General features: G+C 59.3%; 1 protein-coding gene across 9 annotated transcripts in view; it reads right to left on the bottom strand.

The window, feature by feature from the left end:
* Positions 1-334: 334 nt before the first annotated feature.
* Positions 335-27,432, bottom strand: part of HDAC7 (histone deacetylase 7) — a 77,115-nt gene continuing 50,017 nt past the window's right edge. For 4 of the 9 annotated variants that reach the window (XM_062629995.1, XM_062629994.1, XM_062629992.1 and 1 more), the window contains exons 2-25: positions 14,911-15,107; positions 13,336-13,426; positions 11,886-11,997; positions 11,558-11,673; positions 11,284-11,406; positions 10,356-10,465; positions 9,341-9,457; positions 8,940-9,138; positions 7,977-8,185; positions 6,802-7,005; positions 6,108-6,336; positions 5,519-5,652; positions 4,689-4,809; positions 4,485-4,534; positions 3,350-3,457; positions 3,122-3,177; positions 2,848-2,935; positions 2,469-2,588; positions 2,167-2,264; positions 1,958-2,076; positions 1,643-1,776; positions 1,471-1,555; positions 1,186-1,324; positions 335-688 (exon numbers count right to left, since the gene is read on the bottom strand). In XM_062629995.1, coding sequence (XP_062485979.1) covers positions 643-688; positions 1,186-1,324; positions 1,471-1,555; positions 1,643-1,776; positions 1,958-2,076; positions 2,167-2,264; positions 2,469-2,588; positions 2,848-2,935; positions 3,122-3,177; positions 3,350-3,457; positions 4,485-4,534; positions 4,689-4,809; positions 5,519-5,652; positions 6,108-6,336; positions 6,802-7,005; positions 7,977-8,185; positions 8,940-9,138; positions 9,341-9,457; positions 10,356-10,465; positions 11,284-11,406; positions 11,558-11,673; positions 11,886-11,997; positions 13,336-13,426; positions 14,911-15,107 — 3,005 coding nt within the window. In that variant the 3' untranslated portion in view covers positions 335-642. Of the gene's footprint in view, positions 689-1,185; positions 1,325-1,470; positions 1,556-1,642; positions 1,777-1,957; positions 2,077-2,166; positions 2,265-2,468; positions 2,589-2,847; positions 2,936-3,121; positions 3,178-3,349; positions 3,458-4,484; positions 4,535-4,688; positions 4,810-5,518; positions 5,653-6,107; positions 6,337-6,801; positions 7,006-7,976; positions 8,186-8,939; positions 9,139-9,340; positions 9,458-10,355; positions 10,466-11,283; positions 11,407-11,557; positions 11,674-11,885; positions 11,998-13,335; positions 13,427-14,910; positions 15,108-17,515; positions 17,654-27,432 lie in introns of those variants that run through there. The other 5 variants (XM_062630001.1, XM_062629993.1, XM_062630000.1 and 2 more) reach the window with 4 other exon arrangements.

The following is a 27,432-nucleotide window of genomic DNA, read 5'->3' on the forward strand; positions in this document are numbered from 1 at the left end:
CTTGCTCTTCCCCAGCCCCAGGGCCTGGGCGCATCGTCCACAGCTTTCCAACCCCTCCTTGCGCCCGTGCCCCACGTCAGCATCCACCTTGTGCCCGCCAGGGGAAGGGCAGCCAGGAAACCTTCATGAGAAGCCACAGAGCCTGTCCCTCCCGAGCTAAACAGGGCTGCTTCTCAAAGGCATCACCACCAGGCCACGGAGGAGCTCCGGGTGCAGTCCCACAGGTGGCTCTGACCACCCGCAGCACGGCCACAGCATCCATCCCAGCACCCACCCCCTGGCCCAAAGTGGGGGGGGGAAGATCCCAGGGGAAGGCCAGAGGGATGGAGGGGGGGTCAGGTCCCAAGGGCTGGGGGCTGTTTGCAGGTCTATGTCTGCAAGGCCGCGCCGGGCACAGGGAGTCAGGGGTTCTCCAGCGGTCCTGAGCACGAGGACGTCTTCCAGGTGGCTGCAGGAGCATCCTCGATGGGGCTCTGCAGCCAAAGGTCCAGGCCATTGGGGGCCAGGACTCGGGGGAGGGGGGGGGGGGGGGCGAGGAGGAGGATGTGGAGGCCGGGAAGCCAGGAGTGAAGGGCGAGCGCTTGGGCTCAGGAGAGTCCAGCCACGTCCTGGAAGCAGGGGAGCAGAGAACGTCACCGCTCATCACTGGTTCATGGGCTCTTCCTCCTCCATGGGCTCGTCCTGGGGCCTGGAATAGGACAGGGGAGATGAGGAGGAGCCTTGTGTGACACAACAGCATCCAGGGGCCGGCTTCTGGAGGTGGCCAACAAGCCTCACTGGTCCATCCACTGAGACCCACAGAGAGGGTCCTGAAAGGAGGTGATGTTCCTCCCCCCACCCCTCCATCCTTCAAGGAGGATTTGGTCTCATTTGCACCTTGTCTGGGGAGACCCCAACGCTGAATGTCCCAGAAGCCAACCCAGGTCCTGCAGGACCTCAACTCCCCACTGATGCTGAACGTTGGGGTCCTGTCTGCTGGCACGGGAGGGCTGCAGGACCAGAGCTCTTGGTGGGGAGGGCAGTTATAATGTCTATGTCCCACAGCCTGCTTAAAGCCAGCGCTGTCCTGACCTCCCAGAAGCTCACGGGGCTGCAGGACAGGGCCCTTCTCTGCTGCCCCCGCTGTGGGAGCACAGCTCGCAACCAGGGCCACCCGCATCTCCCAGGGTCGGTTGAGAGCATCACCTCTTCTCCACCATCACGGCCACTGAGAGGGAAGCCAAGGCTGTGACTGTCTCCACCTCTTCTGCCTCGTGGTGCTGCGCCTCCAGGAAGGAGCAGCCCAGCTTGGAGGCAAAGCGCTGCAGAGCCACCCAGTATTTACCTGCAGGACAAGCGACATCAGGGTTAAGGGGGGGGCTGAGGATGGAGGGCTCCACTGGGGTCTTTTATGCCACGTGTCCCCTTGGAGAAGGGGAGGAAATGGCAACTCCTGGCCCTTGCCCAGAGCCCCAGCCCTGGGACACTCACTCTGGACCTGCAGCACCGCTTCCAAGGAGCGCACAGCGTTGGGGTTGGGTTTCTGCCTCATGCTTTCTTCTGGGAGAGGGTCCAGCTGCCCAAGGAAGACACGAGAGGGTCAGCAGGAAGACACCGTGCCCAGGCCCGGACTCAGGGAACCAGGACAGCCCTCAGCCCCCACCTCGTTGCCCAGCAAGGCTGACACACAGGCCTCGGATGCATCGCAGATGGCTGTGAGGTCATGGCCACCTTCTAGAGCGAGGACGATGGCTCCGCCAGCCAGGCTCATCAGCTGCTTTGTCATGTAGCCAAAACCTGGAGGAGAAGCCCAACAAGGAGGCTTTTAGCCCCAAAATGCTGGTGCCTTGCCCCTTGATGCTGATACAACCCCAAAGCTCTTCCCCAGCACCCCCCCCCCCCCCTGCTGTGGTCCCAGCCTGGGTGGGCAGTGGGAACATCCTGCCCTGAGGCTCTGGTGCTGCTTCCACCTCCTTACATTTAGCAGAGACTTTGTAGCCACCCAGGGGGGGTGGGTGGCCATCGGCTGCGTCGAAGCCAGCAGAGACCAGCACCACATCGGGTGAGAACTCGTGTGCAATCGGCATCACCACGGTCCTGTGGGTAAAGGCAAGCACAGGGGGGTGAAGCGCTGGCTCAGCCTGACACGGGGCGGGAGAGGAGATGAGCAGAGACACAAGGAACTACCTGAAAGCAGCCAGATACTCAGGGTCACCCATAGGGGGGTCGAGCCCCCCAGTCCAGGCCACGTTGACGTTAAATCCCTCACCAGGGCCAGCACCAACCTGGGAGAGAGCAAGGACAGCAGTGAAGCTCTGGATGAGGCCTGCAGGGATGCTGGGTGATGCAGGGATGCTGGGGCAGCCAACCGGGTGAACCAGGCAGGACGAGGCATCAATGGGAAAGGCAGTGCCACAGAACTGCCCTCTGCTCTGGCCCATCAGTGCCCTGCCCTCCTGGTTGCCACCTTGGCCACCGGTGCTCTGTACCTCATCAGCAGCCCCGCTACCGGGGAAGAAGTTGCCGTCATCGTGACGATGCAAAGAGATGTAGAGAACGTCGGGGTCCCTGTAGAAGATCTGCTGGGTCCCGTTGCCGTGGTGAACATCCTGGAGGGAGAAAAAGGTTGGCAGAAGCTCTCCTTTTCAGCCTTGAGGGTGGCCCAAGAGCTTAAGAGAGCTAAAAGCAACCGGATCTCTGGCTGGGACCCCCATCCCCAGGATCTGCTCCTGGTTCCCAGCCACACTCCCGACAGGAGGAGGTTTTGATGCTCTCATTGTCCAGCTCCAAACCAGAGCTGGGAGGAGATGCAGGCACCTCTTGTTAGGGATGTCCCAGGGAGGAGCAGGGCCACGCAGGGCCACTCACCCAGTCCACAATGAGGATCTTGCTGAGCTTCCCTTTCTGCTGCAGCTGCCTCGCAGCAATGGCCACTGAGTTGAAGAAGCAGAATCCCCTGGGAAGAGGGAGTCGGAGCTGGTTAATGCCTCCTGAGCACCCTTCCCTCCTGGCCCCCCCAAAGGATGGGCTCACTCCCCACTCTCCCTCTGGCCAGGAGATGGATGGGGCTCAGTCTGGAGTGACTTCGAGCCAAGGAGCTGGTTTTGGGGGGCTTCCCTGCAGCTTGGGAAGGGGCCCTTACATGGCAGTGGAAGGATCCGCGTGATGTCCTGGTGGCCTCACCACAGCAAAGCCATTCTGGGGACAAAACAAAGGCAAGGTGCTCAGAGCTGCTGCTCCCAGTGGCACACACACCCCCTCCAGGAGGCTGGTCCATCCAGGGATGGAGCCCACAGCAGCACAGGGCTATGAGCACCTGGCCAGGGGGTGATGGCACAGCCCTGGGACCTCCACGTGAAGTCAACCCTACCTTCAGCTCCCTGGTGGCCACCTTGAAGGCCAGCTCGGTGACACTGCCTGCAGCCCAGCGGGCAGCGTTGGAGGAATGCAGCTCGTTCCAGATGGTGTCACTGTCCACCTAGAAGCAAGAGCAGCAGTGAGACGGGGTGGAGAGGAGCTCAGCACAGGACCAAGGTCTCTGCCAGCTGCCCTGCTTGGGGCCAGGGGTTGAAGCTCTGTATAAGCTGGAGGGGATGGTGGAGCTGGACCACCTCAAACGCCATGGGGCAAGCTCCAGGCTGACAGCTCCTCTGCCCGCTGGCAGCCCCAGCTCAGCTCCACACAGAGCATCTCCCCCTGCACCCGGGGGCTGGAGGAAGTGACTGAGAAAACGCTCTTTACCTTCTTTATCTTATTGTATTGTTTAAGCAAACATGTTGGTTTGATCAGCATCACGTCAAGGGCTGAGCCAGAGCCGGAAAACCCAATGTCTCTTCTGATCAACGCCATGTGTGCAACTCAAAGGCTCCCCAATGCCCATGGAGAGGGGCAGCTCCAGCCCCCCCCCCCGCCTTCGGGGCACAGAGGGGAGCAGGGAGGGGGAGGCAGAGCAGGGAAAGTAGATGCAAACGGGGCTGAGAAGAGCTGGTGCCCAGCAGCGGGGGCAAGGAGAGGAGGAGAACCAGAAGAGGCAGCAGGAAGGCATGGAGTGAGACCCTTCCTGAAAGAGAGAGAAGGACAGAGACAGAGAGAGGAAGAGAGGAGAACGCAGTGAATGGAGAGAAACCAGGACGGCAAGCTGTGAAAGGAGAGGCCACAGAGGTGTCTGGAGAGAAGTGGGGAGCTGCTGTCCCCCACGACACTGCTCCCCTTCCTCAATGGAGACCATGGCTTGTGGCTTCCCCCAGCCACTCCCACCAGCTCCATCCCTTCTGGCACCCTAGGCTCTCCGAAGCGGCTGTGATGGGCTGTGGCCTCCAGAGTAAGGAGCCATTAAAAGCTCCCCCGGCAGGGCTGGGATGCTTAGCACCATCCCAAGGACACAGGAGCACAGGTCCCACTTAAGGCTGCCCAAATGGCTTTGGGAGCTCCCCCTCCCCTCCAACCCTCCCTGGGGACAGCAGCGCCCCATCCCACCCCAGGCAGCTCGGAGACGGCGCACTTACCCCAACCCCTCCGCAGGGCAGCATGACAAACATCCGCTGGGACAGGATCCCTGCCGAGAGAGGGCACAGCGAGCACTGAGAGCTGGGAACGCCGCGGGACAGCCAGGTTGCACCTGCCTGCCAGCAGGGTGAGGAGCAGCGGCCAGGGAAGCTGCCTGCTGCACCCGGAGGGCAGGAGGCTGAGGGCTGGGGCTGGGCACTCACCGGCCAGCTTCCCGTTGTCCAGCTTGAGGCGGTTGAGGGGGTTGGTGCCGTAGAGGAAGACGTGGCGCTCGCTGTGGACGCACTGCAGCTCCTCCAGCGTGGCCTTGCGGCCCCGCAGGCACTGCGGCACACGGGGGGCTGTGACCAGGCTGCTCCGAGGGGGAGATGCCGGCTCTCCCACCCCAGCTCCGAGGGACAGCCCAGCTACAGCAGGGTGAGGTTTCCCAACACGGTGGAACCCACGCTGATGCTCCAAAACCCCCTTTCCATAGGGATCAGCCCTCTCCCTACACCCAGCTTCCAGCAGAGCACAAGGCTGCTGCCAGCCAAAGAGTTCATCAGGGACTGGAGCGATGGGACAAGGGGTGATGGGGTCAGACTGAAACGGGGGAGATTTAGGTTGGAGATAAGGGAGAAGCTCTGCCCTGTGAGGGTGCTGAGGCGCTGGCACAGGGTGCCCAGAGAAGCTGGGGCTGCCCCATCCCTGGCAGTGTTCAAGGCCAGGTTGGACACAGGGGCTTGGAGCAAGCTGCTCCAGTGGAAGGGGTCCCTGCTCATGGCAGGGGGTTGGAACCGGATGATCTTCAGGTTCTTTCCAACCCAAACCACTCTATGGTTCTATGGTCACACCAACATGCTCCAATTTGGCACTGCCAGCGATGGGTGAGCCCAAGCCCTCTGGATAACGGTGGTGAACAAGCTGAGAAGATGTGGGAGCGCAAGGGGTGGAGGTGGGAGCAGGATACCCCATCACCCCAATAACATGAGAGCTCACACCAGCACCCCCAGCCCAGATGGGCTCCAGCTCCCACCCTGCTGCTGGCGCTCACCTCGCACTGGCTGCGCAGGCCCCTCTCCTGCAGACGGGACCAGATGCTCTGGATCCTGCCCGCGTGCTCGGGGTGGTTGCTGTTGTCTCCACAGGAACACTGGTGTTTGAGCATCACCGAGTCATAAACCAGCCCTGCAAGGCACAAGGAGAGCTGTTGTCACCACACTGGACCGGCCTCGGTGGTGCAGACCCCAAAATCAGCTCCTTTTAGGGGCTGGATGAGACCCAAAACTGTTTGGTTTGACTGGAGCCTCCCTCAAACCATGGGAGCCTCTGTCCCAACATGCTTGAAGCAAATCCTGCTCGGGATGTGTAAGAGAGCTGACCCTTGCCAGGATCACTGGACCAGGACAGCAGTCAAGGGGCCAGATGGGCAAATCCTGCTTGGAAAAGCCACCTTAGATAAGGAGAAGGGGACCTTTGTGGCTTCTCTGCTCTTTGTGCAGCCAGGCAGAGCATCGCAAGCATTTATGAGTGGGATTGAGCAGGACTGATGCTCAGCTGCCCCTGAGCATCCCCACTTCCCTCCCAGCTCCTCCCCAGCCCCTGCTGCGGCGGTGAGAGCCCCACACAGGGGCTGCTGGTACCTGTTGTGAAGTGGGGCTTGGGGGGCTGCTCCTGCACGGGCAGGGACAGCGCCTTGGAGGCCGTGTCCTGGGCAGGAAGGGAGATGGTGGCGGTGGCAGGAGATGACTGGGCCCTGGAGAGGGGTCTGTGCCCCGTGTGGATGGTGGGGACCATGGGGGTGTCAGCCGAGGGCTGGCGCTTGAGGAGCTGCTGCTGCACACGCTGGTAGGAATCCCACAGATAGGCCTGCTGGAGAGAGGGGTCGGTGAGCATCTAGAGCAAGGCACAACCGGAGAGCAGCATCACTTGGCATGGAAAAGGGAGCCCTGCGCTGTGCACCCTCCCTGGGCCTGGATACAACCATGCTGGGGGGGGGGCTTGGAGAGGGGCCGCAGGAGCTGGGACACATCCTGCAGCATCTGGAGCTCCCGTGGCCGGGAGTTGGGACTGGGTGAGCTTTAAGCTCCCTTCCAACCCAATCCATTCTATGATCTGCTGCTCTCTGCTGGAGGGCTGCCCTGCTGCAAGGCGCAGCAATGGGATGATGCTCAGCCTTGCGGGGGGTGACTGCACCTCCCATCCCTGTCGTACCGGGGCTCAGGGAAGGTACAGCTGGGCTGCCCGTGGCCTTACTCACACAGCAGCCCTTTCTGGAGGTGGCTCTCAGGGTCTGAGCTGCCTGCAGCTCCCTCACCCCTGCCAGCCCTTGGGTACCTGCTGGAGGACGAGCTCCTCTTGAGGCTGCATCATCTTCTGTGTCCTCTCAGGCTCCTTCCCACTGCTCCCGGGCCGTGGTGGCTCCACACGTGTCCTTGCTGGGTCACTGCTCTCAGCCTCTGGCAGCGTCCCCTCGGCCTCCATGTCCTCCGAGGAGGGGATCTGCCGCAGCCGGGGCTTCTCGCTGGATTTAGCCATGCGCTGCAGCACAGGGTCACAGTGAGCTCGGGGACGTGGCAGGGGACAGCCCAGGCCGGGAAGGTCATAGAGAGGGGGGAAAGGACACAGGGGAGGAGCACGGTGAATGTGGGAAGCAAGGATGCTGAGCAGGTACCCTCAGTTTGCTGCCATGAGGCTGCGCAAGGCAGCATCTCGCATGCGAGATGCGTTTCAGAGCAGCCTGAGGAGAAGCACTTGGGGGGTGATGGGTGAGGAGAAGCTCCCCATTGACTCAGCTGCAGCCCAGACCCCCCCCCCCCCCCATGTGCTGGGCTGCACCCCCACAGCGTGAGCAGCAGCTCGGGGAGGGGATTCTCTCCCCACTTGCAGCACTGTGTGCAGGGCTGGTGTCCTCAATATAAGGACATGGAGCTGCTGGAGCAAGGCCAGAGGAGACCACGAGGATGCTCAGGGGCTGGAGCAGCTGCCCTATGGAGCCAGGCTGAGAACATTGGGGCTGGAGGAGAGAAGCTGCGTGGAGACCTCAGAGCAGCTTCCAGTGTCTGAAGGGGGCTACAAGGATGCTGGAGAGGGACCTGCATCAGGGACTGGAGCGATGGGACAAGGGGTGATGGGGTCAGACTGAAACAGGGGAGATTTAGGTTGGAGATAAGGCAGAAAAGCTCTTCCCTGTGAGGGTGCTGAGGCACTGGCACAGGGTGCCCAGAGAAGCTGTGGCTGCCCCATCCCTGGCAGTGCTCAAGGCCAGGTTGGACACAGGGGCTTGGAGCAAGCTGCTCTAGGGGAAGGGGTCCCTGCCTGTGGCAGGGGTTGGAATTGGAGGAGCTTCAAGGTCTTTTCCAACCCAAACCATTCCATGGTTCTATGCTTGGCTAGGGCTTGGCCCTGGACATCTCCTGCTCACTGCCCAGCAGGTAGCGATGGTGTCCTGCACCCTTCTAGCATCAATCCCATTGCCTCCTACAAGCCCAAGCTGACCCTCCAGGACTCACCTTGCCCAGATGCGTCTGCTGCTTGAGCCTCTCCAGGAAGTGGGTGTGATGCTGCTGGTACACCAGCTGCTGCTGGATGGCCTTGGGGTTCTGGGGCAGGGGCTCCGAGCGGGTCCTGCCCAGTGGTTTATGGTGGCCTGGGAGCGACAGGCGCTCTGCAGAGATGAGCGAGGGGGTGAAGGAGAAGGGGACGGTCCCCAGGCCTGGCACTGGAGGGGAGAGGAAGGAGAGGTGAGGGTGGCACCCTGCAGAGCTGTCTGCACACCACGGCAAGCAGCAGCACGGTCTGGACCCATGTAGACTATCTCTAGACAGCCCTAAAGATGATGGTGACCCAGCCCTGGAGCCCAGGGTCCGGTAGGCATGGGCTGTGCCTTCATGGTTCACCTCCTTCTGTCCCCATTGCTTTGGCAGCAGGGGTCTGGGGACAGGACCTGGCTGATCTCAGTCAGCTTCACCCTCAATGGGAGAAGCTTCCTTCACTGGTGGTATCACAGAACAGGGAGAGATGGAGCCAGGAATGAGCACAAAGGAGCCAATTCTCTTTCTGCTACAGTCAGAGTGGAGCCACAGCCAAGAGGTCAGAGCTGCCGTGCTCAAGGCAGGGTCTCTACTGAAATCTATTGGCACAAGAGCATAGGAAGAGGTGAGAAAGACCCCTTGGAGGGGATGAACAGGTCCACGCCAGCCCAGGCAGGGCGAGGGGCAGCTGGAGGGAAGAGCCAAAGCTGTAGCTCCCTGCATTGTCAAGGCCATGGCGTGTGCAGGACTCTGGTTTCATCCACGGCAAGGACACGCTGCTGGTGAGGCAGAACCGGGCCAACACCTTCCATTCCCTCAGCCCCATCTCAAGGCACAGTAATGGAAAGATCAAGGCCAGTGGGCATTTCCCAGCACCACAACCCCCTGCCTGCCCTCAGGGTCACTGCCAGCACCGCCACAGCCTCAGCGCCTGTCACTTACCTGCCACCAGTGGAGTGTGGGTGACCGAGGGCTCGAGGATGATGACGGGCTGGAGCCGAGAGGACAAGGGGCTCCCAGCTTCGTGCTGCTCCAAACCAGCTGGGATGAACACGGGCGAGTGTGTGCCCGCCAGGACAGGTCCATTCAACACGGGCACCCGGTGGGCCAGGCTGGAGAGGGGCCGGCGATCTGCCTCTCCCTGCACAGAGGAGGAGGATGGGGTCAGCATCCCGCAGGACACGGCGTGAGGAGGGGACAGCACATCCTCACCGTGCCCAAGGTGTTCGGGAATACTCAGAGCTAGCACACCCCAGCAACCCCAGGCCCAAAGGCATGGGCTTCCCCTGCCCCATAGGCACCCTCTGCCCAGTTCTGAGGCCACCTACAAGCTGGCTACCTACCCTGGCACTAGTGGTGGCCGGCAACCCCAGCGTGATGGCCGGAAGGGAGGCTGCGCTCTGCAGGGCAAACTGGGCCAGTGAGCTCTCCTGCATCATCAGGCGCTGGGCCAGGGGTGTCTGCACCAAACACAAGGCATTAGTGTCCTGCTCCAACGTGGAACAAGCAGCTTGAGCACGGGCAGCAGCAAAAAGGGCTGAGCCCCGTTTGCCTGGGGGAGTGCTATTAAACCACAGCAAAACTGAGCCCCTTTGAAGGACCTGATGCCTGCTCGTAGAAGCAACCAGGTTGGGAAAGCCCTTTAAGCTCCTCAAGTCCAACCATTCCCAGCACTGTCAAGGCCACCACTAACCCATGGCACTGAGGGCTACACAGTGTGTGAGCACTTGCAGGGACAGTGACTGCAGCCCTGCCCTGGGCAGCCTGTTCCAATGCCTGAGCACCCTCTGGGGAAGGAATTGTTCCTCAGCTCCATCTAAACCTGCCCTGGTGCAGCCTGAGGCCGGTTCCTCTTGTCCCATCCCTTGCTCCTTGGGAGCAGAGCCCAGCCCCTCCTGGCTCCATCCTCCTGTCAGGCACTTGTAGGGAGCCACCAGGTCCCCCCTGAGCCTTCTCTTCTCCATCTGAACCCCTCAGGTCCCTCCTGAGCCTTCTCCATCTGAACCCCTCAGGTCCCTCAGCTGTTCCCCATCACCCTTGTGCTCCAGGCCCTGCACCAGCCCCATTGCCCTTCTCTGGCCCCACTCCAGCACCTCAAAGTCCCTCTTGGAGCGAGGGGTCCAGAGCTGAACACAGGATTCGAGGTGCAGCCCCACCAGTGCCCAGTGTGGGGGCACAATCCCTGCCCTGGCCCTGCTGCCGCACTGGTGCTGAGCCAGGCCAGGATGCTGGGGGCTTCCTGGCTGCCTGGGCACAAGCTGCTCATGTTCACCTCCGTCAGCCAGCAGAGAAACAAGTAACAACCCTTCCAGAGGTTGGGAAGCCCCAGCCTGTGGCCCTTTGGCTGCTGGAACTCACCTCGTGGGCCATGCTGGAGGCAGCGGGGAGGGCTCCGTGCTCGGCGGGGAGGCTGTCGTTGGGAGAGCTGCAACCGGACACGGGGGTGCTGCTACTGCTCGGGGAGGAGTCTGCAGGGAAGAGCAACAGGGGTGATGGGGAAAGCACCCAGAGCAGGGCTGCACAGCCCCTGCCCCAGCCCTTCATCGCCCTCCCTTCCGCTAACAGCTGCCACCACCCTCCTTGGGTGACATCTCCCTTGGGCACATGGAAGCTCCAAAGCACAACGAGGAATCCTGACCAGCCGTATTTGCTCAAGACCTTTAGACCCTTCCAGTCTGGAAGTTCATCCTGGGCTTGAAAAGCAGCAGGGTTCAGTGGCAGGAATGTCCTTTCCTGGCTCATCTGTCCCTGCACCACTATAGAATCATGGAATGGTCTGGGTTGGAAGAGACCTTAAAGCTCATACAGTTTGAACCAGGGACAATGTCCACCAGAGCAGCTTGCTCCAAGCCCCATCCAACCTGGCTTTGAACACTGCCCCAGCGATGAGGCAGCCACAGCTTCTCCCTCATCTCCAACCTGAACTTCCCCTGTTCCAGTCTGAACCCATCACCCCTTGTCCCATCGCTCCAGTCCCTGATGCAGGTCCCTCTCCAGCATCCTTGTAGCCCCCTTCAGACACTGGAAGCTGCTCTGAGCTCTCCACGCAGCTCCTCTGCTCCAGACTGGCTCCATACGGGAGCTGCTCCAGCCCCTGCTCATCCTCCCTTAGCATCCTCCAGAGAGCTCCCTCCACGTGCCCTGGCATCGATAACACACCAAGCCCCGGCCACGCAGCCCCCGAGCAGATGTGACCCAGGATCCTGGGCACACCACAGCTGCTCCAGCCTGGCCCCAAGGGGTCTCCAAACCCTGCTGAGGGATCACATCCAGATGCAGGCCTCACCGATGGCCTCGGGTGGCCGCCTCTTGAGCGACGGGGGAGCGCTCTCCTTCCGCGTCAGGGGGTTCTTGCGTCTGTCAAGGCACTTCCTGGGCTTGCACCGCACCTTCAGGTTGGGCTCAGATGCTGTGAGCACACAAGGAGGTTGGTCCCAGCCCCACTGCTGATGGGGACACAGCTAGGGTGGCTTTGTGGGGCCAGGACATCCTGGGTCTTAGCTCCAGGCAGCCCCTGCAAGCAGGCTGCGAGGGAGATGCTGTTACCACCAAGGTCTTACCTGTCTTCCGCAGTGGGAAATGCTCGGGGGGGTCGAGGGAAGTGCTGGGAACAGGGGGCAGGAAGGTGCTGAGCACAGGAGGGGACGGGCCCTCAGGATCCAGAGGCTCCAGAGACCTACAGGGAGAAGTCACCTTGTTAGAGACCTTTCCCGGCTGGCAGCCGCATGCTTCCCGTGCTATGGTCTCCAATGCAAGGATGGCCCATGGGACATTGCCCTTCCCAGGCATGTGCCAGTGGACACAAAGGCTTGACCTGTCCACTACCACAAGCACCTATAGAAGGGCTCCAGCTGCTGGTTTTGCCTTGTCTTGGGACAAAAGCTTTACCTGTAAGGCATGGCTGAAGGGTTGGGGTTGCTGGTCCTCTCCAAAGCTGCCTGCTGCTTCTTCAGGATGACCTCAGCCAGCTTCTGCTTCACCACTGTGCTGGCCACGGCACCTGCAGAAGCACCAGCAGTGAGCACACAGGGCTGAGAGCCAACACAGAGCACTTTAAAGGATCCCATGCAGTTTGAGGCTCCTGAACCTCTTGATGGCCTCTTCCAGAAGAGCATGAGCTTGACCACAACCCACTGTCAAATAGCAGTGACCCACGTTCAACACCCAGCTCCACCCCAGGCAGAACTCTGGCTGCTGCAGGGTGCTGCAATCACCAGCATCCATGGGGGTTCCCACCTCAGATAGAACTCATTTGCATGCTCCTACCCATGCGAGGCTATAGCCCCATCTGAATGATCCAGCAGGGATGCTCTGGGGTTACAAGAGGGATGCTCCACACTTCTGTGCCAGCATTTAGCACCTCTGAGCCCAGGTAAATTGATTTATAGAATGCCAGCCTGGTTTGGGTTGGAAGGGACCTTAAAGCTCATCCAGCTCCAACCCCTGCCACAGGCAGGGACCCCTTCAGCTAGAGCAGCTTGCTCCAAGCCCCTGTGTCCAACCTGCAAGGGATGAACTCTCAGTCTCCATCAAGGGGCTGTGTGCAGCATTCCCAGGAGAGGCATGGAAAGGGCAGGCACCATGTTATCAGCATCACACCGAGCCCCATCAACCCTTCAAACCCCGACAGAGGAGCGAGGTGGGAGCGAAGGGGAAACAGCAGCAGCCTAATGGAGCTCAGGAGGTGCACATGGACACTGGGATGGGTGCAGTGCATCTGAGGGATGCTGCAGCTGCACACCCCACAGCTCAGAGGGACCAGCACTAGATGGCGCAGGGAGACCGCAGCAGGACGCATTCTGCCCACCAGCCTCTCCCCTCTGCTACTGGTGCTCCAGACTGGGGCTTGCAAGGTCAAGCGGCCACTTCACACCCTGCTCAGGGCAGCCACAAGCACCATCAGCTGGGGGAGCATCGCTGCAGTGGCTAACACAACGTTAGCCCGGAGCTGTGACCCCCCCAGGCTGGCATTGCCAGGAGGGATATGAAGGACAAGCACCAGCCAGGCCACAGCCCCCAAACCCTCTTGCCAACTGCTAAGGGCAGCTTGCTGGTATCACCGCTTGCTGCTCAGGGCAGGACTTCCCTATGGACACTGTGTTGTCCTCTCGGCCCCAGGCAGGCACAGAGCAGGGCTCAGTCTGATGCACAGGACTGAGATGCTCCATGACACGAGTGCTATCACACACCTTTAGACCAAGAGAGGGCAGAACCATCTGCTGATCCCCCTCCTAAGAGCCCCTCTGTGAGCTGATCTCCCTGGGTTAGGGGACACGGCTCCTCAGGCAGGGATGTGGTCCCCGCTGCCACGTGCCAACACACGCAGGGGGGCTCTTACTTCTCTTGCTCTTGTCCTTGTTGAGGATCTGCCGCAGCTCCTGCTCCTGCTGCCCAGGCTCAGCTTCACGGTGTGGGGACTCCATGGTCACCTGCGAGAGGAGAGCAACATCAGCCCAGTGCAGACCAAAGGCTTCTGGCCCTTTCCCCAAGCCCAAGGCACGACGACACGGTGATGGAGCCCATCTGAACCGCTCAGTTAGGTCAGTCTGGGGAACCTGGTGGGCAGAGCATGGTCAAGCTGATTCACCACAGCAAACAGATGCAGCTTTGTCACCAGAGATGCTCTCCCCAGGGACATGGTAGAACTCAAACCAGTCTGGTTCAACTTGCTGGTGTTTTGGCTTATCTGTAGCTAGGGCATGTTGTGATATAAGGAGAAAGGAAAGCTATAGTTGACTAAAAAGGAGGGAAAACCCCTGAAAAAGCTATTAAACACATCTCAGAAGCTTGGCTCTTGGTGCTTTCCAGAGCTGAGGTTTTCCAGGATGATTCCATAGGGAGGTCAGAAAGCACAAACGCCTCCAAGCACCCAACAGTCGTGGCAGCAGCAGCATCTCAAACTCTCTGTGTGTGGACCATGCTGGTGCCCAGGCTCAGCATGATTCCCCCAGGGCTTCCAGACACGGTTACTGGGACCAGTGAGCCCACGCCATGCACTGACAGGGATGTGAGAGAAGCAGATGAGGCTTTAGTCCAGAGAAGGGGGGGGTACAACTGCATCTTCCATCACCCAAAGGGGGTTACAGAGCGGATGGAACCTGGGTCCCCCGAGGGGCACAGCAAAAGGATGAGCCACAACAGGCCAGACCGTGAAGGAAATCCCACCTGGATATATGGAACTGATTCCTGCCATGAGCACCGGGACAGGCAGGGCAGGGGGGGGATCTCTGTGCTTGCCCAGACGTGGCCTCCACAACCTGCCCTACCTCTGAAGCTTGGGTCTCCAGGGGACCCCGCCAAGCTAACCCCTGCTGTCAGGCTGCGACAGTGCAGAGCCTGGCAGCAGGACGGGGCTGTGATCCCGGCTGACACCGTGGAATTCCAGTGCAGACTTCCCAGCAGAGCAGCACAGGAGCTGCCTCTGGGGCAGGGAGCCAGCGGTGGCCAAGCGCAGGGGCACATCCCAGCCACCCAGCATCCTGTCCAGCCGCTCTGGCTCCTGCCTCAGCGCACGTGGTTGGCGGCGGCTGAGAGCATTGCCCTGCTCCACACATCCCAGGAGGCCCCAGCCTTTGGCAGGACAGGGATTTGGCCCCGAAAGGAAGACGTGAAACCCACCCCACCTGACTCCTAAAGCAGCCTCCTTGCGTCAGAGAGGTCTCCGGGCTGGCTCTAAAGCACTGCGGCCTCTCCAGCTCAGGGGAGAAGCAGGAATTCACCTGGGAAGGTTATTTTGGGGTAGGGTTTTCCAGCTTCTTCCTCTTCATCCCTGGCAGAGCTTGGCCCAAGCCAGCCCCAGTGCAGGGCACTGCTGGCAGGCACACACAGCACCATGAGCTACGTGCTTGAGAAGGGAGGGGGGTGCCAAACCCTCACCCAGCCACTACCCCCTCGCACCCTGGGGTGCTCATACCCTGACGTGCTGGTGGGCGAGCTGCTCCACTTGCTGCTGGTGCAGGCTGGCGAGGAAGAGCTGGTGCTGGAGCTGCTGCGTGTGCTTGAGGGCCAGCAAAGTGGTGTCAGAGCCAGGCTTGACGACGCGCTGCCCGATGCGCAGGTCCATGGGGACGCTCTGGGGCACCCGTGGGGAGGTGCACGGGGTCACAGCAGCTGTGGAGACACAAGGAGAGGAGCAGCTCAGGCCCTGGCCTGCTCAATGCCTGCAGGAAGCACCACGATAGGGCTCGGCTCTATCCCGATGTATTGCCATCGGGAAGGGTTTGCCCACACACCACCTGCAGGCTGCAAGAGCCTCCTGGGCAAGCAATCCTGCCAGCGATAGAAGGTGCTGGAGGGCATCTCTCCTGACACCTCGGCTGAAAAATGCTTTGCCTGTGGCATCCCACAGCCCAAACGCAGCCATGGGCACTGCAGCACAGGGTGGGGGGGAAGCTGGAAGCAGGCAGGAATTCAGCATTAAAGGACACTGCAAGGGGGATGCTCTTGGATGCAGGAGCAGGGCCACTGCAGCTCAAGAGCTGGTTGCGTTCCAAAAGCAGTTTAGCACACCTTGTGCTGTTCAAATCCCAACCTCAACAGCCTCAGGAGAAACCTCTGCAGGTTCCTACCCCGTAATACAGCATCTGCACAGGGGGAAACCCAGCAAACTCCTACCCTGGCCCATGCCAAGGTGCATGGGGAAGGAGAATGAGTGTATTCATCCAAGGAAGGCACCAGGACTATAAATAACCACATCCTGTGCAGCCCAGGCAGGAAAATCCCCTCTGGTCGAGGGCAAGCACTTCTCTGACCAGCTCAACATCCCCAACCTCAGCCCAGGCCAGAAAAGGAGGTGGTGTTCCCAGGAAACGCCAGCATAGGCTTGATTCCATTCCCTGCATCACCGATAACTTACCCCTAATGGGCTCTGATCGCTACTCACTGCCTGCCCCATGTATCCAGCATGATGTGGAGCTCGAGGGCCATTAACAACCAGAGCCTCAAACCCAGGAGCTCCTCTGCTCCGTTATCACCAAGGCTTCATGGGTGGACACAGTGCGATGCCACGAGAAGGGCAGGATGAGCCCCACCACTCCCTTTGGGGGTCAGGTACAGCACAAGCACATTTAAACTGCAACTTCATGAGCAAACAAGAGCCCAGGTGAAGTTACCCCATGCAGGAAGATCCTGACCTTCTCTCAGCCCTTTGTCTCACCTACCACGTGGCCCATAGCCCCAGCAGGAAGCCAAGCAGGGCTCCCCAAAAGGAGGAGCATCCCAACACGTCTCCTCGCAGCAGGGTGCCAGCACCAGCACCCTGGGAGGCCGTCACCTGCGTGCTGCTCCACGAAGCTCCCAGCCAAAGGGCCTCCCAGCTTGCAGAACATCAGCGATGTTGAAGGATGCAAGCGATGAGCTGGGCTGTCACCTCCTGCTTCCCAGCTCATGTGTGTTCCCACCTCCCAGGGAGGAGGAGGAGGATGCCGGAGGGATGGGTGCTGCTGGAGCCCCTCAGGGATGCAGGCTGACGAGGCAGGAGCAGGGCATGTGCAGTGCTACCCGATGTGCCGGGCTGCTGGCAGCCAGACAAGGACAGAGTGTAACAGGGATGGGAAACAGGGAATTCTGACAGCTCCCAGCCCAGCCAAATCCCTGCCACGTGATGCTGTCTATCTGCAGGAACTTGCAGAAGCTCAGCCATCCCTCAGTCCCCCCCAGCCAAATGTCACTGTCCTGCTGGATCCGACAAAGGGGGCAGGAGCTGGGAACTGCTGCCGGGGGTTCATCGGCGTCAGGCTCAGCTTGGAGACACGGAAAGGGCTGCTTAGGTGAAGGATCATTGTGCCGAGGGGAAAGTGGGGGCATGGGGAGGAAGGGACCAGCCACATCCTCAGAGCTGATGGCATCCAGAGAACGCTTGTCACAACCTTTCTCTGCTTGGGATGCTAAAGATACCCATGGGGAGCTCCCACAAGGCAAAGCTCAGCAGCAGCAGCAGCCTTATCCTCACCTCCCCATGGGCAGCATCCTCAGGCTCAGCACCTCCAGGGGATAAAAAGGGGCAGGAAGGTCTCGGAGGCAAAGGAGAGGCTACAACAGGAACCTCCAAGGGCACGGAGAGTGGCAGAGCTGATGGGGAACGCACGGGTGGGAATCTCTCTACCTCATCTGCTTTAAATCCAAGCTCCGAAGCAGGGAAGAGGAGAAGTGGGAGGGAACGTGTGTGCTGGGAGGGACAGGGACAGGGAGGCCGGGCAGGCCAGCGGCCAGCAGCCAGCAAAACAACTCCTCAGCACTCAGCCCAAGCCAGGAAAAAGGCTGTCGAGCATCCCCAGGGCCAAGAGGCACCGGAGCCAGGGACCAGGCTGCGTGGACCCTCCTCCTGGCACAGGAAGCACCGGCCCTGCTCGGATGGCGACACTGGAGCATCATTTTCAGGTGGGAAAGAGGAAGGATGAGATGGGAAAACAGGGATTGTAGGAGCACAGACTGGCCTCAAGCACCTCAGGGCGACAGGGGTGTCCCAACCCCTGGGCAGGAGCCTCGGCCGCCATCCCCATGCTGGTACCCTGTGGTACCTTGCGCATGGCAGCTCCCCAGGGATGCTCCGCATCCCTGCTGCTCCAGGCTGGGCTCCAGCAGGCTCTGGACCCCTCAGCAAAGGCCTTCCTGTGCTGGGAGCTGTTTGTTGCAGCCATGACCTCCTGCTGCAGCTTGAATCCATTTGGGGTTTCATGCCGGGACCTGCGCCAAGCAGTACAGTAAACAACTCCCCTCGGCTGCTCACACATGATTCAGGGGGCAGGCAGCCAGGCCAGCAGCTCCTCCTCTTCCCCTCACCCGAAGAAGGCCAAAAGCACGGCCCCATGGTAGCTCCTGGGGGGGGTCTGCCCCATTCCCCAACCACCCCAGCTCCTGCTGGTCCCTAATAGACCCTTGCAAGCCACCACGTGGCCCACATGGGCTGAGGTTGGGATGCTCCACTGGCCCCATGCATCACCAGGGGGCTGAATCCATCCTCCTCCTCCTCCTCCTCACCTGCATGGTCCAGGAGCAGGGCTGAGGGATGGAGCAGGGGGAAGCAAACCGGGAGCAGCCACCCAGGGAAGAGGTGGAAGGATTCTGGCCCTGCCAGCATCTCTTGAGGGTTATTTTTAGGCCCCAGGAACATTCGCATGGGAAGGCTGGAGCTGGTGGCAGAGCCGGCCTCACACGAGCGCTGCGGCTGGCAGAGGCTCGGCAGCCACCACATCACCAGCAGCTCGAGCAGGGCAAACAGCTTTGCACATGAGCCCATGAAACCAGAGCAAAACTCAGCCCCTTTCAGACCTGGTGCCTTCTCATCACTGAATCACAGCCCTTTCAGCTCATCCAGGCCAACCGTTCCGAGGCCACCACTGACCCATGGCACTGAGGGCTACCCAGTGTGTGAGCACTTGCAGGGATGGTGGCTCCAGGACTGTCCTTCGCAGCCTGTTCCAATGCCTGAGCACCCTTTGGGGCAGGAATTGTTCCTCAGCTCCATCTAAACCTGCCCTGGTGCAGCTTGAGGCCGTTTCCGCTTGGGAGCAGAGCTCAGTCCCCTCCTGGCTCCATCCTGCTGTCAGGCACTTGTAGGGAGCCATCAGGTCTCCCCTTGAGCCTGCTCTTTTCCACACTAAACCCTCCCAGGTCCCTCAGCCATTCCTCATTGTGCTCCAGGCCCTGCACCAGCTCCGTTGCCCTGATGGAACACGGAAGCACCATGGAAGCGAGCACCATTGCACAAACCCGGGCAGGTAGAAGCAGCGGCAGCTCCACCCTTCCTCCATGGGAAGGGGGAGATTGCAACACAAGGAGAGCAGCTTCCGAGCAGCTTCCGAGGAGCAGAGGCTCTCGCCGTGCCTGGGAAAGCCTTGGGCAGTGGGATGAGCATGAATGCAAGCTCTGTGCTCAGCACCCAGCACGGGTTACCAGCATTTTCCAGGCCGTCGGCAGGATGCGGCGCAGGGAAAGCAGCCGAAGGGCTCCAAGCTGGGAAGGTGGGAAGGACATGGGGAAACTGCGGCCAAGGGATGGGATCCCCACTCTGCAAACAGCAAGGAGCCTCTCGGGCTCCTCTTAAGCTTTTGGCTGGGGTGAAACCTGGTGGCAGCATTGCCCGGGCTGGTGGTGCTAAATCACTGCTCCCGCTGCTGCTCTCGGGCACAGATCCCCCTAAAAAGCAGCCCAGAAATCGGTGCTTCGGCATGCCCTGCTGCATTTTAAGAGGCAAAAGGAGCCGTCAGCAAAGAGCTGCACTTCCTAACGGAGAAATAAAGCACGAAGCAAATAAAGCAGGGCAAGCACGTTATGAAGGAGCAAAGCGGTCGCATCCCAACTACGCCGTTCTGTGCAGCCGTGCCGTGTGCCAGCGCTGCCAACCCAGCCAAGAGCTTTGTCTGAGCCCAAATGGGGTTAAAGGCAGGGGTTTTTCTTCAAAACCATTTCCCATCTTATGCTGATTAGCTGCGAAAGGTTCAGAGTTCAGGCGGGTTGAAGAATGCATGTGATTAAAAACATTCCTCTTTAATAAAAGGAAAAGGCCTTCTGCAGAGCCACGCACAAGGAGCAAGAATTAGCTGGAGGGAATGTGCTCAAATTAAAACCACTTAACGAAGAAACCACACGAAAAGGGCTCTGTTGAAACAACATGAAGATCACAAAGGCAGAACTCGAGAAATAGGAAATCCCGGAGTCAGGGTACCTCGCATAACCTCACCCTGGGGTGCAGGCACCGGGATGCTGGTTTCACCAGGGGCCCAAACTTTAGGCTCCCCTTCGAGAGAAGCACAAAACCAGCATCACCCCAGCACCTCTCCCAGCTACAGCAGGAGCAGGGACACAGGCACTGCTCTATGGGGACAGGAGGGATGCTGCTCCAGACAGAGCATGCCCCTCCGCTCTCCCTATCTCCAGCTGCTCATGGGTCCCTGGGGGGGCTTCCTCCCAGGTCCCTGAGAAACCTGAGGGTTTGGGGCATTTCCTTCCTGCCTCACCTTGCTGCTGAGGAGCCACCCCACCACGTTCCAGGGATGCAGCTCCAGGGATGCAGCTCCAGGGAAAGCCCTGCACCGCTGCAGCGGTTCCCAAGCGGAGCAGTACGCAGTGTCCCGCACGAGCCGTAGCAGAACAGATGCTGCTGAGGGAAGATGTCATGTTTGGAGCAGTCAGTTGCCAAGTTCTGATCACTCTTTCTGGAGCGTGTTAAGTGGGAGTTTCAAGGGCTTTATGAATTGGCCAGATGTGGGTGGATCCCTCTCCTCCCTACCAGCCATCACATTCCTGCTCTAAAACAAGAAGAGGCCGAGGTTTCTTTAGGAGAAGCCCCCATCGAGTTTTTTTCCACAAGGATAAAATCCTCAGGTTTGTTTTTTTTTTTTCCTACTCTGCTTCTTCCAAACTTCCTCATGCACAAAGTTTCCAGGTGGGAATTGGAGACAGATGATGGCGAAAGCAACGCACCTGAAACCACCCAGGCTGCACACAAACACCTGCGAGGAAAGCGCATCATTTCGGCCTTTCAAACGCATTATTCATGCGTTTGAAGGCCATCAGTCAGGAAATTCTCTCTTTGAGCCTGTGGATGAGATCCACATCAGGCCTCGGGAAGCAGATCAGGGTGAGATACTTCCCCCTCATTACTCTCCCTGGTTATTTGTGGCTCGTGACCTTTGAGTCAGACACTTAATAGCCCTCCCTGGAATTTTCTCCCCACAAATGTGCCTTGTTCCAGCTTGAAACTCATGACTCCAGGACCCAAAAATCTCACGGTGCGCTGGGACACGGATGCTTTGCACCTGGATCTGCTTTTAACGCGCTGCGTTCCAACCCACCCTCTGATATCAGCATTCCCACCCAGGCTCAAGGGACCACGCTATGTTCCCACAGCATCCGTGGAGAGCTGAAGGCACGACCCCGTTGCCAAAGGAAGAGGTGCAGTGAACCCTTCAGGACTAAATGAAACACTCATGGACGTGGGCCAGCTGCATCCACGGGGGAAATGTGGGTGCTTGTGCTCTCCATCAACCACAAGCCCCTTCCTTGCTGCCCCAGGGCTATGTGAGGGCCCTGGGCTGCCCCATGGATGTGGTCAGTGGGGTGAGCAGATCCACACGGGTGTTTAGGTGCCTGTTTCAAGGCAGGTTTCCCCCTTGTTCTCAAATGATCAGATTGGCTTTGAAAGCCTTTTGCCTGCAGGGCAAAGCTGGTCAGGAGGATCCCAAGGTAATCCTGCAACCTGCTAAATCACCCCAAAACCCCAAACCTTAACACAGAACCTAAACTGCATCTCGGGTACTACTTAAACCACCAAACACCTTCCTTCATACTCATGTACAGCTCCTGGAGCTGGAGCAACCAGGGCTGAGCATCCTGGATGCTGCCCCTCTCCCAGGGATGAGTTTTTAAAGCCTTCAAAGCACCAACTATGGTGCAAATGGAGGCAAAACCTGCACAGCAAAACCCGGGGCCAGGCTGCAAGTCTAAACTTGAGATCATTTGGTCACAGGGAAACACACAGAAGCCACAAAAAGAGCAGGATTGAATCACGCCACAGCTGCTTATGACCCCAGTGTAAAGCATCCCCATCCCTGCTGGCTGCTCCTCAGCCGTGCCCTGGGCTGTGGCACCATGAGCCGGGCCTCCACGGGTGTGCTGGAGCACATCTGAAGCAAGCAAGTGAATAAAGCAGTGCTCTGAGCACTTTCCCTGCAGAAGGATCGGGTCCCCAACCCCACGGTTTGAGCGTGGGCAACACGAGGTGCAAGGTGGGACCAAAGAGCTCATCTCCTGCAACCGCAGGCGGGCCATGGGACGGGAGGGACAGCAAGTGGGCTCCATGCATCCTCTGGCACAGCTGGAAACCTCTGGCAGTCATTTCCTGCCAGCAGTTGCATCCTCCCACCCCCACGGGTCGTAAGCCCCATCCCAAATAGCAGCACAAGGCCCCCGCGGGAGGATGCAGGGCGGAGGAGTGCAAGGTATCCCCAGGAAACCTCACAGCCATCATTTCCTCTGAAACAGAGGGAAATTCATGACCAAAGGGCTCTGCTGAAGGGAAGCCAAGGCTGCCTGGTGGTGCCTCGGGCTCCCCGCAACAGCACAGGCAGCTTCTGCCCATGGGAACACCCGAGAGCCAGGGAAAATCCTCCTCTCCCAGAAGGGAAACATCCCCCCTTGCACAGCCCACCCCATCGCATCCCTTCCTCACCTGCTCCCACAGCCTGGACCGGGGCCGTGGGCTCATCCCCCAGCAGCCCCGCACATCGTGCTCTCTGGAATCACGCGATGCAGAGGCAGTGCCGGTCCTCCCCTTGAAGCCTTTCTCTGCAGCAGGGTGACGTTGAGCTCCACCACTCCTCCTGCCCCAGCGGCCCTGCCAACGCAGCCTGCAGAGGGGCTGCTACGCATCCTCACCTCCCGTGTCCTCTCCCTGTGGACGCGGCTACAGCCGCAGCCGGAGAAGGGCTGAGGGCTGGCGCTGTGCTCCTGAAACCTTAAACCCTGCCAAGGCCTGAAGGCAAAGATGGATGTGGATGATAGACAGCATCTCCAGACAAGCAAGTACCCCCACTCGGCTGGAACTGGAGCAGCCTGGTGCCTTCTAACAGCCCTATTCTCCCCCAGAGCAGGCTTCTAGCGAGAGGCAACAACCCTCGGCATCATCCCCCCTGCCTACAGTCAACACAGCTCTATGGAGAGAGGCTCTGGCACCAGTCCTGGCAGGATGAGCTCCTCCAAGCCTCTGTTCTCCAAGCAGGGAGATGCCAAAGGAGGCAGAGCCATGGAGCAGCCCCACGGCCGCAGCCGAGCGCTCCCGGCATGCGAGCGAGCACCCTCTGGGTGCAGGACGCCCTCGTCTTCCCGCACCCGCTTGGATGACATCAGCAACGGAGGATGCGGCCTCCGTGCCAAGGGAAGCAGAGGAGAGATCAAACGATTCGAGACCAACCTCTCCTCAATCACCAGCCCTTTGCATAAGCGGAGGAGAACGTTCCCAACCGGTTTGAAGAGCACCGCAAAGGGCTCGGCAGCACCTCTGCCCTGCACCGGAGCCAACGCAGAGGGGTCCTGGCTGCTGTCCTGGTGCCTTCTCATCACTGAATCATAGACCTTTAAGCTCCTCAAGTCCAACCATTCCCAGCACTGCCAAGGCCACCACTAACCCATGGCACTGAGGACTACAGTGTGGGAACACTTGCAGGGACGGTGACTGCAGCCCTGCCCTGGGCAGCCTCTTCCAATGCCTGAGCACCCTTTGGGGAAGGAATTGTTCCTCAGCTCCATCCAAACCTGCCCTGGGCCAGCTTGAGACCTTTTCCTCTTGCCCCATCCCTTGTTCCTTGGGAGCAGAGCCCAGCCCCATCCTGGCTCCATCCTCCTGTCAGGCACTTGTAGGGAGCGATAAGATCACCAGTGCCCAGTGCAGGGGCACAATCCCTGCCCTGGCCCTGCTGCCACACTGGTGCTGATCCAGGCCAGGATGCTGGGGGCTTCTTGGCTGCCTGGGCAACAAGCTGCTCAAGTTCAGCTCCAACAATCCAGGTCCTTTTCCATGAGCAGCTTTCCAAAGGCTCCAAGCAATTCCCTAAGCTTGGAGCATTGCATGGGGTTGTTCTGGCCCCAGTGCAGGAGCCAGCCCTTTGCTCTGTTCCACCTCAAACCTCTCCTCCATGGCACAGAGAACCTCACAGGCCGAGCACGGAGCGATGCCTCCATTCACTTGCCTCAAACCTACAACCTGCACCGCCCTTTGTGGCCTGCAAAGGGTCACCATGGCCCAGGGGCTGCTGTCACCAGTGCTACAGCTCAACCTACATCTACCCTGCAATTGCTCTGTGCAACCGCACCAAGAGCCCAGCTTGACTCATGAGCCCCCAGGGCAGAGCTCTGGGCTCCCAAGCGGTGCCTTGCTTGATGTGGAAGTGCTGAGACAAAAAGCCTGGGCTCCCACAGTACCCAATTCTCAGGGAGTGACTCCTCAAGGGGACCTGCCCATTAATTGGAGCCTCTCTGCGTGCTGCAGAGGAGGAAATCCCTTTGGCAAACGCTGGCCGAGGTCCAAGGCTGGGCTGAGAGCACATTCAGGCATGGAAAGAAAACTGAATGAAAAAGAGCAAAGCCAAGAACCTCAGGCCCACAATGCAGAGAGCAGGAGAACAAGGAGCCGGATTAGGAGCATCCCAGGGAATGAGACACAACATTCCCTGTGTGGATCTGCAGACTGCTCAAGCACCACCAGCAAGGGCACAACCAGAGCTCCTCCACAAGCCTTGCTCCAGTGCTGAGCATCAGGTGCTGGGCAGACCCAGCGTTGCCCTGTGAGGGGATCAGCACATGGGGTTCTCCAACCACATCCCACCCATCCCAGTGTTCCCTCCAGCCAGCACTGGAGATCACCAGCTCGCAGAGCGGAGATGGGGGTTTAGGTGAGAGCTATTTATGTCAGAGGAAGGAAGCTGCAGCGTTTTCAGTTTCCTGCCCAAATACACTTTGATATCCTCCACTCTTTGGCACTGCCTCCCATACCTGGGTGCTCCTGAAGAAGCCTTTGGCTTAAAACGAACACCTCTGCAGCTGGGCAAGGCGCCAGCACCAAATCCTTCCTGCAGAGGAGGCTGAACCATGCCCGGAGCCAACAAGTCCTTCTGCCACCCCATGGGGACCCCAGCGACATTCTGGGTTAGCACTGGTGCATGCAAGCAGCTGGGGGCAAGGTTGATAAGAGATCCATGATGCGGGGGGCAAGGCTGAGAAGAGATCCATGATGCTGGGGGCAAGGCTGAGAAGAGATCCATGATGCTGGGGGCAAGGCTGAGGAGAGATCCATGATGCTGGGGGCAAGGCTGAGAAGAGATCCATGATGCTGGGGGCAAGGCTGAGGAGAGATCCATGATGCTGAAGCCAAGGAATGACTGGAAAAGGAACAGCATGGCCAAGACACCAGGGTGAAGAACTGCAAGGAGGCCCCTGTGTCCCGCATGGAGCCAGGGCCTGCCTGGGGAAAAGCAGGAGCAAACAGCAGTGGGAAGCATTGGAGGAGGAGGAGAAGCCTCGGAGGAGGACGCAGGGCCCCGCTGACGGCTGCAGAACGCGGGTGTCCCGAGGCAGCCAAGGAGCCTGGCGGGGATGGAGGGTGCGGTGGGGTGTGTGCTCTGCACGCATGGAGCAACACTGCCCTGGGTGTTTAACCCCCAAACAGGGAGAATCCCGAGCCGGGCTGCACGAGCATGGTGGGGAGGGGAGAAAATCAATATGGAACACCCCTTCCCGTGAGCCCGGGGCAGCAGTGTTAACCTCACACACTGAGGAATCGGTGCATGTGGTGGGGTTTGAGCTGTTGGGACCTTCTCAGGATGAGACCTAGTGTCAAGTCAGCAGCACATCCCATCCAGGACCCGCTAGGTCATTTGGCAAGGAAACAGGCTGGGCGCACACTGGGGAGCTGAACCGGACCCAGCTCCAGATGAAGGGATGCTCAAGGTGCATCCAATACAAACCCACCTTTGTAAAGGCCCTGCAACGTCTGCAAGGGCATTTCCCACCCACTTGGCACATCCACCTAGAGATATCATCACAGAATGCTTTGGGTTGGAAAGGACCTTAAGCTCATACACTTCCAACCCCCTGAATGGGTTTCAATTTAAACCCATTACCCCTTGCTCCTCCAAGTCCTTGGGGATGACGATGCTGGTGCAGCTGAGCCCCACATGGTGTGGCATGGGGTGAGCAGCACCGGTGCTGCAGGGAGCCCTCACTTCTCTGCTTGCACCCCACAGAGCCGCACCCCACATCCCAGTTGTTCTCACGGGCAAGTAGGAACCTTGGCAGAGCCCTCGCTGGCAGCCAGCCCCAGCACATTCATTAAATGCAATTAAAGCAGAGTGGATATTCCCCCCCACACCTTTTCCCTGCCCCTTTGGGGGATATTGCTTATAGACAAAATAAACAGGGAGGCTTTGCGTGGGCCCAGGCAGGTGGTTGGCACCCAGGTCCTACGAGGCAGGTGGAAACACCAAGGTCTTTGTTGGGGAAGCAAAAGCCACAATGGAGCAGAGGCTGGTCCATGGGTCCAGCCCTGCTCCTGCTCCCACGTGTGCCTGCTCCAGACGAACACAAACCCCTCTCTGCTTTGTAAATGGGAACATGAAGAACACAGACCATGGAGCAAGTCCAGAGGAGGCCACGAGGATGAGCAAGGGCTGGAGCAGCTCCCATAGGAGCCAAGCTGAGAACATTGGGGCTGGAGAAGAGAAGCTGCGTGGAGACCTCAGAGCAGCTTCCAGTGTCTGAAGGGGGCTACAAGGATGCTGGAGAGGGACCTGCATCAGGGGCTGGAGCGATGGAACAAGGGGTGATGGGTTCAGACTGGAACAGGGGAAGTTCAGGTTGGAGATAAGGGAGAAGAGGGTGCTGGGACACTGGGATAGGCTCAGTGGAGAAGGTTTGGATGCCCCATCCCTGGCAGTGTTCAAGGCCAGGTTGGACACAGGGGCTTGGAGCAACCTGCTCTAGTGGAAGGGGTCCCTGCCCGTGGCAGGGCTTGGAACTGGAGGACCTTTAAGATCCCTTCCAACCCAAACCATTCCATGATTCTGCTCCATCCTAAAGTGTTATTTTATTGTCTCAGCTCCTCCGGCATCATTTCTAAGCTGGTTTACAGAAGAATCTCTCCTCTGCTGTGCTCTCCACACTCACAGCATCCCTACAACCCCAAAACTATCGAGGATGAAGGAGACAACTGAGCAGCGCATCTCCTCCTCCTTCCACGCAGCCTCTCCCCAGTGCAGGACAACCAACACCAGCACACGCAATGGGACATCAGGAAGGCTTAATCCATGAAGGAAACTGCTCAGATCACTACCCTGACCCCAGGGATTAATGGTTCTTTCCCAAGCCGCATCAGTGGCATTCCCACTAATGCAAAGAGCTGGCTCTGGCAGCTGTCAAGCACTTGCTCCATCGCCCTGGTGCTGCTGGGCACCTCCTGTCAGCAGGGAAATCCTGGAGCTCCCGGTATTCCTGGCAGGTTGTGCAGGCTGGCCCTGACCCTGGGCTTTGTCAGAGTGCTCAACAGCTCCAAGGCAGGGCATGGAGGGTGTCCCTGAGGAACGGCACATGGTGGGTACCACGGATGCTATTTGCGGACAGAATCATCATGCTGCATCCCGCTTCCACCTGGGACAAGCAAAGGAAATAAGCCAGAAGGGATCCTTAAAGCTTTGTGCTTCCCTATGGAAAAGTCAGCAGTGCTGCAACATCCTGGGGCTGTCCCAGCTGTGTCACTCCCATACACAGAGATGTGTCACTCCCCCATACAGCCAAGCCCTTAGACATGCGTCATGGGCCAGTTCTCCACCTCTGAACGATGGGAGAGGTGTGGCCATGCTCCGACCAAGATCTGGGCTTCAAATGGTTGGGTTTTACTGGCGCTAAAGGGATTTAAGCCAGAACAAATTAAGATCATTTTCCATCT

The sequence above is a fragment of the Pezoporus occidentalis genome, unplaced genomic scaffold (genome assembly GCF_034315485.1).
Source record: "Pezoporus occidentalis ecotype Australia unplaced genomic scaffold, CSIRO_AGI_Poc_V1 ctg345, whole genome shotgun sequence".
In the NCBI taxonomy this organism is placed as follows: Eukaryota; Metazoa; Chordata; class Aves; order Psittaciformes; family Psittacidae; genus Pezoporus; species Pezoporus occidentalis.